General features: G+C 36.1%; 1 protein-coding gene across 1 annotated transcript; it reads right to left on the minus strand.

Annotated features, from left to right (window-relative positions):
* LOC147285897 (Insulinase (Peptidase family M16) family protein) lies at window positions 1–17,738 on the minus strand. The gene is given in 25 exon segments (XM_086243169.1): window positions 1–606; window positions 1,219–1,336; window positions 1,770–1,920; window positions 2,159–2,260; window positions 2,371–2,504; window positions 2,507–2,661; window positions 5,093–5,225; window positions 5,318–5,444; window positions 5,533–5,685; window positions 5,785–6,012; window positions 6,205–6,342; window positions 7,247–7,396; window positions 8,263–8,433; window positions 8,556–8,759; window positions 9,531–9,755; window positions 10,303–10,437; window positions 11,739–11,840; window positions 12,155–12,454; window positions 12,566–12,754; window positions 12,850–12,957; window positions 13,206–13,253; window positions 13,569–13,767; window positions 13,940–14,181; window positions 16,400–16,643; window positions 17,400–17,738. Coding segments are annotated over 24 exon segments (3,897 nt in total). The 5' UTR covers window positions 17,576–17,738; the 3' UTR covers window positions 1–606; window positions 1,219–1,253.
* Window positions 17,739–18,234: the final 496 nt, after the last annotated feature.

Consider the following 18,234-nt stretch of genomic DNA (forward strand, 5'->3'; position numbering starts at 1 on the left):
TGAAAACAAGTACAATACAAAGCATGAATCTCTATTCGGATTTGTGAAATCTAATATGAAACTGTTACAGCATACATTGGCCACCACAATAATCCCCAAGGGACATCCTGATTGCTTAAGGCCATCCTTCCTCTGGGGGATTCAAACCCCCATGTCCTGTCCACACTTCAACTAGTTTTTTTTTAAAAGGAACCCAAAAACAAGTTAACAGTAGCAGACAAAGGTCAAGGGAGTGTTGACTGCAGAGGTTAGCAAATTCAGAAAACGAATAGGCTTATGAATTTACAATATGAAAGAATTGGCCTAAATTCCCAATCTACTTGACCTAGCCGCAATTATGTACTAGTGTACTACACAGTGATGACCATAACTGTCTTTTTAGTTTTCAATGTTCAGTTGTACTAGGAATGCATTCAGCATCAGTGGATTCCAAATGCTCCCGATGGAAATAATATGCAGGAGCATGTCAATCAAGCCAGTTGAGGTGTTCACCTTGAATGGTCTGAGATGTAATGTGCACAACAGCTCCATACAATAATTTGTTCTGCCACAACTTTGGTAACAAGGCCTTTGAAATCAAGTGGTCCTCCCTTCTGACAATCAGACCTGTTTTCCAAATGTGGAAAGTCAAGTACACCTCTAATCACCATAACGCAAGGTCAAAAACCATTTACATTTTCAGTGAGTCATATATACATGCTACTGAAGCTACAAAGTCAATATTCTCAGTCCCAGACATGAAGCACATGAGCACCTTACGTCTTCCCCTTCTTTTGTCAAGAAATTTCATGAACATGGTGTCATTTATTGCCATAAACGACGCAGAGTCCTGACAATCTACTCTGTGAAAATTATATACATTCATACCTAAAACTAAGTTATTAGCTCATTTAAAATTTTTTCATTGCAAATACCAGAACCACATGAGAATCATTCTTTCTTCTTCTTTTTCCTTTTTTTTTTTTTTTTTTTTTTTTTTTTTAAATATGCAGCAAATTATTCTGACCACTTTGTTAAACAGTTATCTTTAATAAGATCCATGACATAAATGCATTTAATCCAGAAAATATAGTCGTAGTCATTAAGAGAACACTAAAAGAAGATGAAACTTTGAAAATGTATTCACAGGCTTCCCCGAGTTGCCTGCTTATAAGTTTCAGTGACTCTCAAACAGCCATATCAAAACGAAAAATGAAAACCTCAAGCTTGTGGACATACCTTAATGCTACATATCTCTTTACTACATGTGAAAGTCATGTTGTAGGCCGTGTCATTGTAGTTAAACCACGCCCAACAGGGAAAACTCCAGGAAAGCCTTCATCTGATTCTTCAATTTCTACAGAAGCAGCACAGTATAGGTTCATGAGATAAGGAAAGCAAGTATAACTTATGTGGCAAAAGCAGACTCGGTAGTCATTACTAAAGGTAATGCACCCTTAGGCAAAGTAAGCTGGTTCAAAATTTCAAATATACAGAAAAGGTGAGGCCCCGTTCGGTTTGGGATTCCAAAACCAGTTTTCAAATATTTTCTTCCTTATTTCATCTGTATAAACCATAGATGAAAAAAAATATATATATATCGGAAAGGATACCAAACGAACCCTCATATTTCTATAAGGTCTCATTACCACTCTAGTTGAAGTCAATCCATGTATCTAAAAACCTTTGTTGATTGGTTAAGATAATTCACTATTCTTTGAAAGTTTCAACTGTAGTATGCAGATAGACAAGAGTTCAACACTTAAACGGAGTACAAATTATGTCCTCACCAGCCATTTCGTCACCAGCCTGAGCCCCAGCAATTCCAATGCATGAGTATAAAGAATCATCATCAACTTTCAATTGATCATACGCAAGGTATATGTCCTCAATAGCAGCAACTTCATACAAAATTGTAAGATCTTTGATGCAAGATATGTCCTGAACCAAACAGCACTATGAAACAGAATATCTTGATGTACAACAGTGTTTACTTTGATTTTTGGTTACAATTAATTTTGATTTTGAACAGAAACCTTAAGAAATTATAAGTCAAAGTGACAATTTAAGCACTAAAAACAGTAATAAAATTGTATTCTATCCACTTATTTATTTTTCATGAGTATCAACTGTAATCTCTAAAGAATGGGAAGTTACGGTAAAAAAATTTATAGTTTACCTTCCTTGGAACAGAAGAAGCTTGCAAGTGAGCTAACAGTCCAAGCCAATAGGCATTCGACTTGATCTCAGCTTCATGTCTCATCATAAGGGTTCGTTTTGCCTACAATGTTGACATAAATAAATAAATAAGAGACAAGATCAAGAGAATTCCTCTTAATTAAAACAAAATCCTTTATTAGAACACAAAACCTGAAAAGAGAAGAAACTAACCCTGTCCAACTCCCTTTGAGAAATCTTGTTGCTATGCAAACCTCTAAGGACATTCTTGCATGCATCAACAGCTTTGTGAACCTGAATGTTTATTAGACCTAAACCTGTGAAGAGTGTGGGTATGGCAGAACATCTTTGCTTGTATATATAGACAAAAACAGAATACGTACCTTTCCAGGAGTCGATGTTACAGATATGACATACCATCCAAGATTCAGCCTATCAAAAAGGTTCAACTCGAATGATACATCATATGTCAATCCAAGGGAATCTCTGACAGTTGTAAAAAGCCTGTGCAAAGCACATGGAATATTTCACTTTAATGAATGATAGAAAACCAACAACAGGAAGACTTACAAACACAAGTCATTGCACAGCATGGAGAAATAACACATTTCATTGCAGAGCATGCAGATCACGGGTAAGGATGAACACATTTGCAGATAAAATTGAACTTCACAGGCTTGCTTTATGCAGATGTGCAGAAAAAATTAGACTTAATTACACTAGTGCCCCCTGTAACTTGGTTAAATCTCACATCCCTTGAAACTTCATTTGTCTCACTTTGTCCTCTGAAAGTTTTTTTTTGTCTCACTTAGCACACTTCCGTCAACTCCGTTAAGAAATCCATTGAAAGTGCTGACATGGTACCTACGTGGGCCCAACTTATGTAAAAGACATGTGGATGCCATATGGACAAACAATAATAAAAAATTGTTTAAAACTCTAATATTTAAAAAAACTATAACAAAATTGAAAATTCCGCCAAACAAAAAAGTAAAATAACTAAAAAAATAAAAAACACCCAAACTCCTCCCCCACCTGCAGCAACTTCCTCACCCCATCCCTTTCCCTCTTAATCTAATCGGATGTTGATCAGCATTGGGAAATACCTCTTCCAGAAAAGCCATTTTTTCTACTCATATTCTTCCACTCCTTCAGAATAGGGAGAAATTATTATGTATAACCGATATACTGTCACATGGTATAACTAATCTATGTGTTATAATATGAGTGGATGTTATCAAAACTATACCCTATAAATATAAACATGTCGTCAAACAATACCCTTACACGTGGAGTGGTTACACCATGTAGCGGTATATCGGTTATACCCAATAATTTTTCCACGACAGGGATGGAAAAACAAAAATATCCCTCAAAAACCAAAAATACCCCTCATATTCTTCCTCTCGTTCACGACAGGGAAAAACAAAAGAAAAACAGTTTTTTTTTTTTCTACTCATAGACCATCTCTCTCTCACAGCCCATCTCTCTCTCACAGCAAGAACAGAAATGAAAAAAGAATATAACATTCATCTTTTACAAGAAAGGAGAAGCCTTTCTACAGTTTTGAGAGCTTCCAACAAAAGCAAAACAAGGAGGAGCTTTAAACAGTAAGCTTGATGCATCAAAAAACTAGAACCAAGGTGTAGACAAGCATCAAAACCCAAAACAAGAACACTGGAATCCACTAGATTGAGAAAAGTCTCAAAGTTTTATTAAAAGATTATGATAAACACAGCAACTATGCCTTTATATAGGCAACAAACCCTACTCTTACTAGGAAAAATAAAAGGGAAAGCCTAATTAACAAAGGAAACTAATTCATACCCTATTTTTACTGGGAAACATAGAAGAGAAACCCCTCCTACTGGGAAACCTAGAAGAGAAACCCCTCCTACTGGGTAACCAATACTAATCCTAATTGAAATATGAAACCCAAAGATTAGAAATAACCCAAAACTATTATTTTGACCCAAGTTGTCCTACATAAGCTCCAATTGGGCCGGCCACCCGACTTTGACGTACGACACCACCAGCGCTGATCTAAAACCCCTGGTGTTTGTATTGCCAACTGATTCCGAAAAACCATTGAACATGCCTTTCTCTGCCACTGCCAAAACTTGTTGATGGTGACCTGGGTTGCCAATGCCACCATAGAGTTTGGTGTTTCGCCAACACAACCACTGTCTCCTACTCTTAGAGTGGCTACCAGTGGGATGAGTCTCCGGGGGTGAGGAAGGGAATGGAAGGGGTCAGGTAGGGGAGAGGAGGGTGGGTCTGATGTTTTTTAGGTGGGGCTTGTTGTTTTTTATTTTTTTACTTAATTGAATTTCTAATTTGTTTTAACTTTTTTCAAATATTAGGGTTTCAGATTTTTTGCCCACGTGGTAAGTTATGAGTCCTAGTTAGAGCATCTCCAGCCCTTCCCTAAATATTTCCCCCAATTTAAATTTGGGGGAAAATGACTTACAATACAGCTCCAACCCTTCCTTAAAATATCCCCAAATTTGAGCTTTTTCCTAAAAATTTCCCTAAATCAAGTTGAATGGATGAGACTTCCCAAACCTTCAACCGTCATTTTAGACTGGAAATCAAACGAAAAAAAAAAAAAGACTTGGGGAAAATTTCAACTTTAGCATTGGATAGCCACTCCCCAAATTTAACTTTTTTTCTCAAACTTATTCTAAAATTGGAGGAAAGTATTTGGAAATGAATGGAGATGCTCTTAGTGGCAATGAGATGGAAATGACGAACTGGGACCCATAACCTGAGTTTGTGAGAAAGTCTAATTGAGAACTTGACATAATTAGAAACGGGTTTTTTGAAACACGGAATGAAGTTCAAGGAGTGACGTGAGACAAATGAAGTTTAAGGAGCATAGTGAGACAAAAGTTATGTTCATGAGGTAATTGGAATAATTAAGCCAAAAAATTACCTAGAATTTATAATCTCGGCCAGGAGCCCCATTGTGATGCCAAAGAAAAGAGGATGACCACGAAGTTTTCTTTGCAGATCCTTCTGAATATCCTTACCCTCCATAAGCAGCTCCTCAGATATCTGTTGTGCATCTGCATAATCAATTACCAGCTACAACACATAAGTAACTACATCTCAATAAGATGCAAATCCAATACCTAAATCCAGATTTGATACAACTCACCATCATTAGTTGAAACATCACAAATTGACTCAAACAGGTCTTTACCATCGACAGTAAAACCCCAACGGTTTGGTGCAGGGCCTGCAATATATGCACATGCTCTCTCATCTGTATCTTTCAAGAATACCTGTTTAAAAGGAAATAAACAATGAGCACAATTCAAAGCATTACAGACATTCTGCCATCCAAATTTCAATAAATGCAAGTATACGCACTTGCTGAGACTGCAAATCAGAAGGAGATGATCGAAACACAACCGGATTATACTTATGCTCCCCCTCATAATTTCTTGTCGATCTTACAGTTCCCAGGTAATCAAGAATACAAGACTCAATATCCTCATGCGAGAAGTCCCCGACAATACTTACCTAAAAAATAAGCACATGCAGCCTTGGATAATGAGAAATGTTGTATTTATGTTATGTTCAGACTCGCACAAAAAAATCACCAGGTAAAAAATTACACACCTCCATGTTATTGCCTACAAATTGGTTCATCACTGCATCCTTTACAGATTGCAATGTCAAATTTTGCAATGACTTTGGTGTAGGCTCTACAAACCGCTCATCTCCGTCCAACATTGCTAACATGAGTTTGTGAGCAGTTGAGCGCTCCAAGCTTTTGGGAATGGACCGGTAATATGACAAATACAATTGCCTTGCTCTATCAAATGCATCATCCAGCCAGACACTACGCTGCAAGTCAGCAAGCAATATCGTCCAGCATACATTATAAATTCATCTATTCTAAAGCATGCATCTGCTATGCCCCCTAGGAAACAGAAACTACAACACATTGTGTCCAAAACATGTGAACAACACCATGACAAGAAATGCCCAACAACATCCACAAACCAGTACATAGATCACAAGTCACAATGGGGTTACCTCAAGTACCATATGAAGCAACTGGAACGCCGCACGCATCCCATTATCTCTTAAAGTGAAACGGAATTCCATAGAAATAAACTCCTCGGTGGACTCCAAAGAGCAATTAATCAGGTGATTCACACAGAACAGTTCTACCTGAGAACAACAATACACACACATGAGACATAATATCAGCAAAATGAGGGAAGTGGAGATATTATAATGAAAAGAGTAAAGTGCTCCTAATATTAAAAAAAATTACAGATACCATATTTAATAGTCTGTATATGATTATGGATCTCTTCTTATTGATCAACAACTGCTGTCACATAAAAATATTGCAAGTACACAACATAGTCCCACTTTATAATTGAATGTCATTTCCGAGAGGGGGCAAAAGAGTTATAGCTATAAGAAACAAAATAGCAAACATGTAGTGCTCAGTTATTTTCTAGATATTTTTTGAATACACAACTTGCAAATTATTGAAAAATTTATTGCCAGATAGTATGGAAAACACAGAAAATGACTCACAATTAATAGGTCAGCTATTTGCATTTCCAAAGATTACTTGTGAGTTGTGAAAGCTAATGTACATGATGAATTTATGATACCTAATTTACTTAACAAACATACAGATATAATTATGAATTATCCAAGAGGAAAGAATCTCCTATGCAGAAATAATTTAGCAATATTAAAAAAAAATCTTACATGCATCTAATATATGCAAACCTTTAGCGAGAGGGGGGGAGGGAGGGAGAGAGAGAGAGAAAGCAATACAGATACCTTATTTCTCTCTCTCAGTCTCTCTAGCCAGCTATTTGATCTTTCAAAGATTACTGGTGAGTTCTGAAAACTAATTTACGTAATGACCCTTTATGATTCCTAATTTACTTAACCAACATCCGACTCAAACGTATAATTAATGAATTATTCAAGAGGAAAGAATCTACTATGCAGAAAAAACAGCAATATATAAAAAAAAAATTCCATGCACCTAATATTTGTAAAAGTTGAGAGGGGGGAGAGAGAGAAAGAGAGAGAGGAATTGAGATACCTGCTCCCTTGAAAAGTTGCCAACACGACCTCCCTCGCTAAGAGTCCGTACACCTACAACAACAGAACCTCTTGACTCAGAACTTTCTGCTGCTCGTCCACCGCCAACAATAAGCCGCATTACACCTCCCCGAGCCTCACTTTTTGAAATCTGCGATTGAACAAAGATATATGTGGTCAGTTGGTAACAGCCCATTACTCATGCACATATTCCCATCAATAATGGTTAAAGAAAATGATCACAAAAATGAAAGAAACTACAGGTGTAAGCTAACAACATCCTATGTTTCAAAGTATTGATTGATATCAACTGTGATGACTCTTCAACACTGTTAGTCATCTACAATAATGTTACAGTCTATTACTCATGCGCATCTTCCCATCAATAATGGTGAAAGAAAATAACCATAAAAACGAGAGAAACTATAGGTGCAGGCCAATGACATCTTATGTTTCGAAGTAATGATCGATATCAACTGAGATTACACTTCAACACTAAATAATCATCTACAATAATGCATGTTGTGATTAAGAATTTAAGCTGCACTCACTCTTTCACAGATCTCCATATTTCAATCTTCTTACATAGCACAATGATGAGAAGTGAAAAATTATTTAATAGAAGAGAGATAGAAAAAAGTACATGACTGACAAGTTTTTTTTTTTTTTTGGGAGAGGAAACAAAACTTTATTGCTATGCACAAAAACAATACATGACAATGGAGAGTGGACAAAGTCAGATTCAGGTCTTCTCTTTGGGCTTCGGTTTCTTCAGAATTTAGGGGCATTTCTTTTTCTGCTATTTTATCAGATTGGAGAGCATCTATGTTATAATCTAAATTTAGTCCCCGATTTCAATTTGTAGATTCGAAGAAATTTGTGTTGTAATTTGCTTTGTACTGTACCATTGGCGTGGACTCACAAGTAAAATGACTGACTTAAGAAAAAGAAAAAAGTACCAAAACTTGATTACGTGTCAAAGGATCCCATTACCATAGAAACATAAGCAAGAGATACCTTGTAATTTACAGGAATTCCATTTGAAAGACGACATTGAGTGATCCCTGTTTCCTTGTCATAAACTTTTGTCACATTTGTTTCAGGACTAAAGGGAATGAAGGATGGCACGCACTCCTGCCTTAATTCCTGTAACTGTGACGAAGATATCAATTCTTTTGGCACCTCAAGCTGCGCAAATAGGAGAGAAAATGAATCAGCCATAAAGTCAAATTTGACAGAAGAATTTTGCATAGATATTTTTACAAATGGAAGTAAAAAAGTGAGCAAGCCGTGTTTATTAGGAAAGAAACCTCTGGCTCAGCTTCAATGGGTTCCTCCAATCCAGCTTTCATAGCAGCTGTAATCTCATTAGGGTAAAGGGTGAACTCAGTTTCACCCTTTCCATCAACATGCACTTTCTTTGGAACACAAGCAACAATTGCTGCAGGAAGGGGTGCACTAGGTTTTCCAAAATCAGAAACAAATTCCAACACCTTAGAACCAATAGAGTTCACCTACACAACAAACGATTAAACTAATTTTAGTTCATCAATCTCAGTGCAACAGCATTTCCTCAACAATATCAACTTAATTTTTTTGCCTAAACTTTTGACAGGTAAATATGTAACTATATTAAAGAATAGAAAACCATCGACCCCAGCAAAATCATTTCAAATTTTGAATGCATGTTTAAGGAATGAAGCTTAAGTTACTGGGATCACTACACCCCCTAACCTCCTACATACTACAATACAGATCACATCACCCAAAACATGATTCATGTGTGCTTTGGATCACCTAACTGACATCCCCAATTCTATCCTTTACTTGTTTATTTATGATTAACCAAAATACATCGTTTACATCAACAAAGGATTAAGTAAATACATTATAAGTTCTTAACCAAGAAAAGCACACAAAAAGTTTATCTATATTATTTTTAACATATACTATATAAATTATACATTTGACACATATCACTAAATCTCTCCTTTACATATGTCGTTAAAAATAAAAGTATTGTACCAAACTGACCCTAAGTATTCTAATGTGTCCTGCTATCCAAAATGGCGAACTAACTATAACTAAGCCTACTTGTAACACGTGCCAGAGTGAACCATGCTCTAGGCAACATTGATAAGCATATGAACATACGATATAACAAGAAGTACTGCCAAGTAGAATACTGCTGTTCGATTTGTGTTTATATGTGTTTTTAACGATTCATTCAGAAGCTTTAATTAAATTCACAGTATCAAGTGAGACTAAGAAATGATTCTCATTACCTCTTCGAGAGTAACTGTTCCAGCAACAGCAACCAAACTATCGTGTCCTTGTCTCTGATCCATTACGGTATGGCCCAGCGCATCACTCTCCATTATAAAATCCAAATTATCAACAGAAGATACATTATCAATCATAGCTGCCAGATGTTCACTATCTTTTAATAAAGCATCCATGTAGCGAGTTAATTCACCCTTAGTAACACCAAATTCTTTGAGCCTTCTAACCTGTACCAAAGAAAATATATAACATAAGGGATGCATAACATATCGGTAAGAAAAATAAATGCTGGAAAATTGGATCATAAACCGGAAATTCAATGGGATTGAGCCAGCTGCAAAGTTTGTTCTTTCAAAGATTGAGCAGGAAAGGTACAAAAAAGTGCAGTTCCAACAAAGCAAGACATCGCAATCATCATGTTTAATTTCATAACTTATAAAATATTGTTCATTAATTCATGTGTGCCAACTAATGGAAGTACACGAAAATATATATAAGAGTTCAACAAAATGATTTATCTCCCTAAACATTTAGTTTAGAGAGCTAAATGAAGCCAAAACTGAGTTCATTAAACAAAACTTGCATAATGGCATCACTTTTTATAAGAAAAAACGATTTTATTGAAGTTACAAAATAATGTCCAGTTGGGGACAAGAAGGATTGACCATCTAGACTCTAGACAGCAGTACAAACAAATAAACTGACAACATGCAAACTACACTCAGAAACCCAAGAACAAGCTTCCCTTTCAGAGTGCAAGACAGAAATGCAAACCTCTTGAACAGCAACTCTTATTGCACTTTGCCAATTCTTAGGTTCGGCAGTCACCGTAAGAGTAGTAACGGTGCATCCTTCCCTTCCGGAGTCACTATGATCCAATTCAATTGAAGTGAATGGTGGATTTGAGCTCTGTAATTTTTGAAAAATTAGCTAACTTATAAAGGGATGCATGTTTTTTCAAAAAAATACATACAAAAAGTACATAACAGGATTTCAGGTATACAAATATAAGCATTTCTGATCAACCAGCTGATGATGTATGCAAGGAAATTTGTTTTTTAGAGGTGTAGGTGCATTCCCTATGTTATTTAGACTTATTTTAAGAATTTTATTTAGAGATTTAATTATTATTATTAGTTTTTATATACAATAACTTAGGCGTTTAATTACTATGTTATTGCATTATTTTACTATGCAGGGATTGCCTACAAAAAGGCCTTATTATTATTGGATTGGAGAGTTTTCACATTAAATTGAGAAAGAAAACATAAAGTTGCCTTGTGTCCCTCTTTCTTGATCTTCTCTCCCTCTCTTTCTCTCTTCTATTTTCTTCTGGCTTCTACATCCCAAGCTTTAGTACTAGCATGATTGGATGATCCAAATATCCGATTTGAGACTTCAACAATGTCATAGAACTTAAAAACAAATAGATGTTACTGATTATTTAGCACTCAAAAGGGACTAGAGACACAATGCATTATCAATAAGAATTTCAGACAAAATTGCAAGAAAACAAGATAATATGACCATCACTCATGACTTATAACCTCAGGCATTGGGTAAAGAAAGTTCAACATCCCTAGTTTGCTGCAGGCTTAATTCTCTCCATGAGCAAAACCCATATATATTTTCATACTTGCACAACATATAATAGCGTCACGAACAACTTTAGTGGTGTGCGAGCTTGGCTCTTTTGTGGATTGTTCGTTGGAAAGAAACAATTGACTTTGATTTTGCTTTGAGGGTGTACCTTGCTTTTGATGGCTTCTCGTATTTTATAATCTTTCTCCTTTTTTTCATTAATAAAGCCTGTGTTTCTTATGAAAAAAAAGAGAGAGCAAAACACAAGCAATAAAACAGGCAAAGCTTGTGTTCCTTCTATGGGGGAGGGTCGTTTTTGGGCATCATTATGGGCTTCAGTTCCTTCAGCAGTTAGGGATATCTCTTTTTCTGCATTACTTTTAGATTGGAATGCAGCTGTTTATTAGTTTCTTCTACTTTGTGTAATTGCTGTATTTGATATACAGCTTGTATAGTTATTTGCTAAGTTCTTGCCTTTTAAGCTTAGTGGATATTGTACCACACTGTTCATATTAATAAAAGTTTGTTTCCAATTAAAAAAACAAAAGATAACATGTTAGTAAGGAAAAGTAGCCATTTTTTTTTCATGGTGGACACTGGAAATTGTGCACGTAACACTGAAAGTGCACCTTGTATCTTGTATTAATCCGGAAATGCAGAGCAGAGAGAAATATTCTCTTCATTAGAACATTTCGCAAGTCACCATAAGTTCGAACCCTGCTCACAGGAATCTGCAGTAGTTCACAAAAATATTTAGAGAGAGCAAGAGAGAGAGAGAGAGAGGGGTAACCATTTTTATATCAATACAAAACAATAACTAAACTACTAAGGATTTATTGAACTGAAAATATTCATAATAGTCCAATAGAAATGCAACTTAGCATAGAAATAGAGAGAGAGAGAGAGAGAGAGAGGTAACTAAATCTATATGAATAAAAAACAATAACCAAACTACTAGGATTATCGAACAAAAAATATTCATAAAAGTCCAATAGAAATGCAACTTAGCAGATAATTAGAAGAAACTCTCCAAAACCAATTATACCTTGCAGAACATATTGAATGATAAATTTTGAATCAATTCATGCTGAAAAATCTGTGGAGGCTTCAAATTCGTGCTATTTCCAGGGAGTGACCAATTATGCTTCACAGGAGGACGAACTGTGTGCCTTTCCTTTTTAAAGATTTTTGCTTGATCCACCGAATTAGAAGATCTTTCGTTAGGTAAACTTCCAGTCAAACCAACTGAAAGCTTAGGAACAAGGAAACTAGCCATTGCACCAAATGCACTAGGAGTAGGTGCAGGAACTGTCTCATTTTCTAGGCCAGTTTGTCCAAAGACAGCCTGCAACAAAGCAACTAAATTTAGTCTATACATAGAAGTGAATCCAAAATTGCTAATCTAGACACATGAAAAAAAAAAAAAAAAAGATTCAATAATTGAATTCTTGCATACTTCAATTTGGTAAATTGTTTTTGAGATGTTATCAATATCCCCAACAATGTATAAGGTTGCATTTGCGGGGAAGTACCAACGCTCATGGAATTTCCTTATTTTATCTACATCCCACTTCTTAATCTGCTCCTCTAATCCAATTGGGAACCTTTTGCTCAGCTTGTTTTCAGAATGCAGATGTTGTAATAACTGCACTCAAAATCAAAATATGTAAAAGTTGAGATAATGATGAGGAATAATAATATATAACTAGCTAAAAAATAATAAAACTACTCAGTCCCAACCTGGCAGTCAACGCGATAATCTATAGTATTCATCATCTGTAATTCTGAAAGTATAGCACGCCGTTCTTTTTCAACACGAGAAGAAAGAAATTTCGGGTGAAAAGCGATCTGTACACATTAATGAAGCAAAAGTAGATGAGATGTCAAAACAACCAACTTCCGGGTTTTTTTTTTTTTGTCAAACAGATGATTATAGAAATGTGTTCTGAAAAGATAAAGGGGTTTGACCAAAACAATGAAAGAAAAAAATAAAAGGGGTCAAATTTTTGACATACAAACAACATACTAATCATGTATTATATCTACTGCACCCAGGCATGCATCTAAGCTCATATAGAAAAATCAATCATCCATACCTCATTCAAAGCATCCAGTACATATGGAAGTAGATCTCCATCAGAATCCTGAAAAGCAAGATATTATCATCAATACATGTATAAGACCTAGGTTTTAAAACAATATACAAATTAGTTTACAGTGCAAATTGTATTTATAGTTTTCTATTTTTGCAAAAACATCATCAGGTTTTGAGGGGGGAAATGTATGTATTCTTTCTCAGATCATTAATCTTAATGCATTCTGTTTGACATATATCAAAACTAGAACAATCAATACCAATTCTGTTAGTTTGCTCGGGTATTGACATAGATAAAATAAAAAATTAATAAAAATGGCAAAAAATGAAATCCTGAATGCTGGTTTATGAAAAAGGGGAATACCTTTGTACTAATGGGAGAATGGATGTGAAACACTGTATGATGGAAATCAGTGTAAGCATTTGATCGAGCCCCTGTCCCCAGAAGTTTCTCGCGTTTCTTACTTCCAAGGAAAGCAACATGTTCAATCATATGTGCGATTCCTTGTTCATCGTCTTCCTCATCGATTGATCCTACGTGAACTTCCATGTGTGCTTCAAACCTAAAACTCCAACAGATGTGCTCTATTTGTAAGAGAGCAGGTATGAAATTTTTTAAAAATAAACTGGATATGAAACCCGGATTTTTCTATTATCACATAGGATTTACCCTATCTTTCTACATAACCAGAAAAGCATAAGCCAATTAGATGCGGTCCTGTGGAGAGGCTAAACCTGTTTGGTGGAACTTTATTTGGTAAAATCAGATAGCGCAACCCATTTTTCAGTTGTCCTCGATACAACTTTGGATGAGATGGAAGTTCAGAACTTAAAAAGCCCTCTAACTCTGTTTGTTCTACTCCCGGATATAATAAATCCAGATCCTGTTTCTCAAGAATACCATCTGACCAGGCTGTACTTGCTGCATGTGGCTCATCTGGTCCCAAGGTTGCATATGGAACATGAACATGCTTCACCTAAAAATTATATGGACCACAATAAATCAGAATGAAATTGTCTTGGAAGTTTGAGCATTAATAACAGGTACGTCAGAATGTTTCCTATTAAAACCATCAAAAGTGCATCAATATCTGTATTTTTTTTCGCCATGAAACACAGAGGACAAGATGTCCATTGCACTAAATAAATATCCTCCAAACAGCACCTAATAACAATAAGCACAAAACAAAAGATGCATCAAAGACAACATTCCAAACTCTAAGAGAGAGCAGCCTTCCAATCCGAAAACAAAGAAAAAAAACTGCCCCTAAATTATGAAGATAAAGAAGTCCATAAGGATTCCCAAAACTGAACCCTCTCCCACAAATATTCCTTTTCCTCACCCCTAACATCATCAAATACCCTTCTATCTCATTCCACTCAAATAACCCACAAAATAGCCAGTACAACACATCCCCCTGGAACCACATCCCTCTTCCGCCCTACAAAAAACTTATGACTCTCACAAATAATGCAACACAAGACTATGGAATGACCCAACTCAGATTAGCTTCCCTGAACAGTCTTAGCCATAAGAATGATGCAACCAGGCAATGAAGAAACAGATGATTCGCACTTTCAGCACCCTGTTTAAACAAAACACACCAAGTGGGGAGAGAGACAAACAGAAGCTCTTCTCCTCTGAATCATGACACATGCATAACTCTTCCATGACCAATAATCCATACTAAACCCATAGCTGAAGAGGTACCTTAGCCTTCCAAATTACACAAGAGGGAATAAAAGGGCAAAGGGAAGGATTGCCCATCAGCTGCTTTGAGTAGGGTAAACAAGAAAAAACCCCAGACGACTCCAACTTCCACAACCTCCTATTCTGCCTAGAAGGAAACAGCTTACATTCTCTAATTGAGATAATAATGAAGTAACTCCCAACTTCCTGATCATTTAGATTCCTATGAAACCCGAAATTCCAAGTCAAAAGATAAGAAAGAGCATCTGCACACAACCTTGTAATGGAAAGATTATGGAATTGTGACAATCTGAACATACGAGGAAAGATTAAGAGAAAGCTGTTTCCTCAGCCCAACATTCTTCCCAAATAGTCACCATTTCCCCATTTCCCACCTCCAAACGACAACAAGAAGAGAGATAATTGTTACCTTGAAAGATGCCTTTTCATGGTCATTGACTTGAGCCCTTTATCACAAAATTGGTATCCGAATCATTCTCATGCAGCCCATATTTACTTCTAATGACAGCAAACCAAAGGGAATACCTCTCCTCCAAGAATCTCCACAACCATTTCCCAAGTAACACCTCATTTCTCTCCACTGAATTCCCCACCTCTAAACACCCTTTGTCCTTGACTTGTGACACCACATCCCATTTAACCAAATGACCTTTCTTCTTCCCTTTTGCCACTCCTTCCCATTAAAAACTTTTCATCAAACTCTCTAAACTTTTGGCCACACTGCTTGCAATCCTGAAGGGTGAGAGATGATAATTGGCAAGCTACTTAAAAATGATTGAATTAGTGTTAGTCTACCTCCCCTTGACAAAAAGGCTTTCTTCCAACTTTCTATTCTCTTCTCCACTTTCACCACTACTGCATCCTAGAAGCTACTTGCCCTTATATTTCCTCCAAACAGCAATCCCAAATACATCAAAAGCCACCTCCCTACACCACCTACACCACAACCCAAATGGTGTATCGTAACAATGAATATTGTACAAATACAAAGCAGTCCAACATTCCCATAAAATTGTATCAGTAATTTTCTTTAAGAGTCATTGATAAATACCACATGGTGTGAAACAGTTTTAAGTTTCATTGATAAATACCAAATAGTGTGTACAATATCAATCATGCTGAAGAGAAAGAATGCTGTTTTGAGCTGAAGCAGCAGGGTAAATTTTTTCTCCCGAAGAGAAACAAAAGTTTATTAACTCAAAAATTGTACAAAGTACAGATTGCAGGGTACATTTTCAATCATTTTCCATCAATTCTATAATGAACATATCTAGGGCCCAGAAGGAGAGAAATAAAAGTATAATCCATGCCAAATTGTTGAAATAATAATTTTTTTCTCATTAATATTAATATTAATACTTTTCGACCTGGCTAGTATCACAAGTTATAAACATGCACAAATACAACAGGACAAATGATGTAAGATTGAGTATAAATGTCAGATGGTGCATCAAACAGAGGGAAATTTGGGGTGCCCTACTTACAAAAGCATTGTCAAGTTTAGGCTTGGATAAACAAAAAGATGTTTTGTCAGGAAAGACACTTGGTGTAGATGTTCTGAGGCGATGCCGAATTCTGCTTTGGCAAAAAGAGCTAGAAATGCAGTTATACTTCCCGCAAAAAAGTGCTTTGGTCACCGGCTCTCCAAGCGTGGAGATACATTGTTCCCAAGTATTACTTTTCTTTCTATGTAAACCTGATCTACCAGCACCAACTTCAAGCAGACGCCTTTCATTCACAAGAAAATGTCAAAAATCAAATGAAAATTATCATTTACATCCAATGAATAATATAGAGGGCATTGAAAATGTATAGCTACATAATATAGAGGTACATCTTAATACAATAGCTATATATTCAAAATTAACCAATGAAAATTTTCAGGTCAACACCACTCCATTATTAAACATGTTAAATTGGTATGAAATATACTGGTCAACACAACAGGATTATGAAATATGTCAAATTGTCAATTCATGCTATCTTCAGGTTAAGCGGGTTGAATTGAAGCACGCCCAGTTTATTAATCTTGTTGAATGGTCAACACTATTTCGACATGAACACAATTATGCTCAATGCGAACCCACTAATATCACATGTCGTGTCAAAAATTGTCATCCCGGTTTCTATTCTTCTATATATTTGACGGGCATTAGCAATCTTGTTTACTCTGAGTCTATGCCTAATAGTACCAAGGCAGTAACTTCTTTCCTGTTTTAAATTTTCCTGTCTTTTTAATCTTTGAAGGGTGGTGCTACAGTGTTCAAAATGATGAGAGATTTGTTGTATTTAATGTCAAATTATAGCTCAACTATTGTAGTTTTTCAGTGAATTTTGCCATTGCAATCATTACAAGTGTATGTAATTCCTTGCCTAGTTATTCAAGGGATAGCAGAATTAGGAATACAACGATTTGGGAATAATATAAGAGGAGCAAAGAGCTAAGAAACCCTGAGATGGAATTTGAAAGAAACAAGCAAATACCTGGTCGGAGAAAATAAGGATAGACGATTAATACGTAAAGGGCTCAAAGGGGCACGACCACCACGAATACAGACCACCGAATTCACCCGGCTTTTCGAATAACTGTCATCTCTGCTTTTTTTCCACGACGGACGGGTTTGGGGCACGCTTCCCACAAGAGAGCTTATGGCCGCCATTGCTATGCGAGAGAGATAGGGCCTTCGATTTCGGATTCTTGCTTCAGTTGAGACTTGAGATAATAGAGATAGCCAGGTAGGCTTCTAATCCGCCACCTGTGGAAAGTCGCCTTACACACAAGGAGGGTATCGCTAACTCTATGAAGTGCTGATGTGCGTTCCACAAGATTTAGTCGGCAATGAGTATTTGAAAATAAAAATCAAAAGAACAAATTAGACGTAGGTATCTTAATCCATGTTTATAAATAATTACCTCAACATTAAAAAGTTGTACAAACGTATCTCAACTTTTATTATTTGTCAATTTCACACCTCTGTTGTATTTTTCGTCAAAAATTTTGTTATCTACCTACATGGCACACATATACCCCACCACTAAACTTTGACGTGACTTTTAAAAATGACCACCTAGATAAAAATAATAAAACCATTAAAATAAATAAAATATAATTTATTTATTTTTAAAAGCCCAACAACACCCCCACCGACATCCTTTTTATTTTCCATTCTTTGCAACTTCCCCACCATCTCCATTTTCCACCCACCACACCTTTAAACATAAAAGGGAAAATTGCAAAGACTACCTCAATTTTGGGGTGTCTTACAAGTTGATACCTCATATTCAAAAGTTGAGTTTAAGCTGCCTTAAATAACTAACG

Source organism: Dryas octopetala, chromosome 5 (genome assembly GCF_963921425.1).
Source record: "Dryas octopetala chromosome 5, drDryOcto1.1, whole genome shotgun sequence".
Lineage (NCBI taxonomy): Eukaryota > Viridiplantae > Streptophyta > Magnoliopsida > Rosales > Rosaceae > Dryas > Dryas octopetala.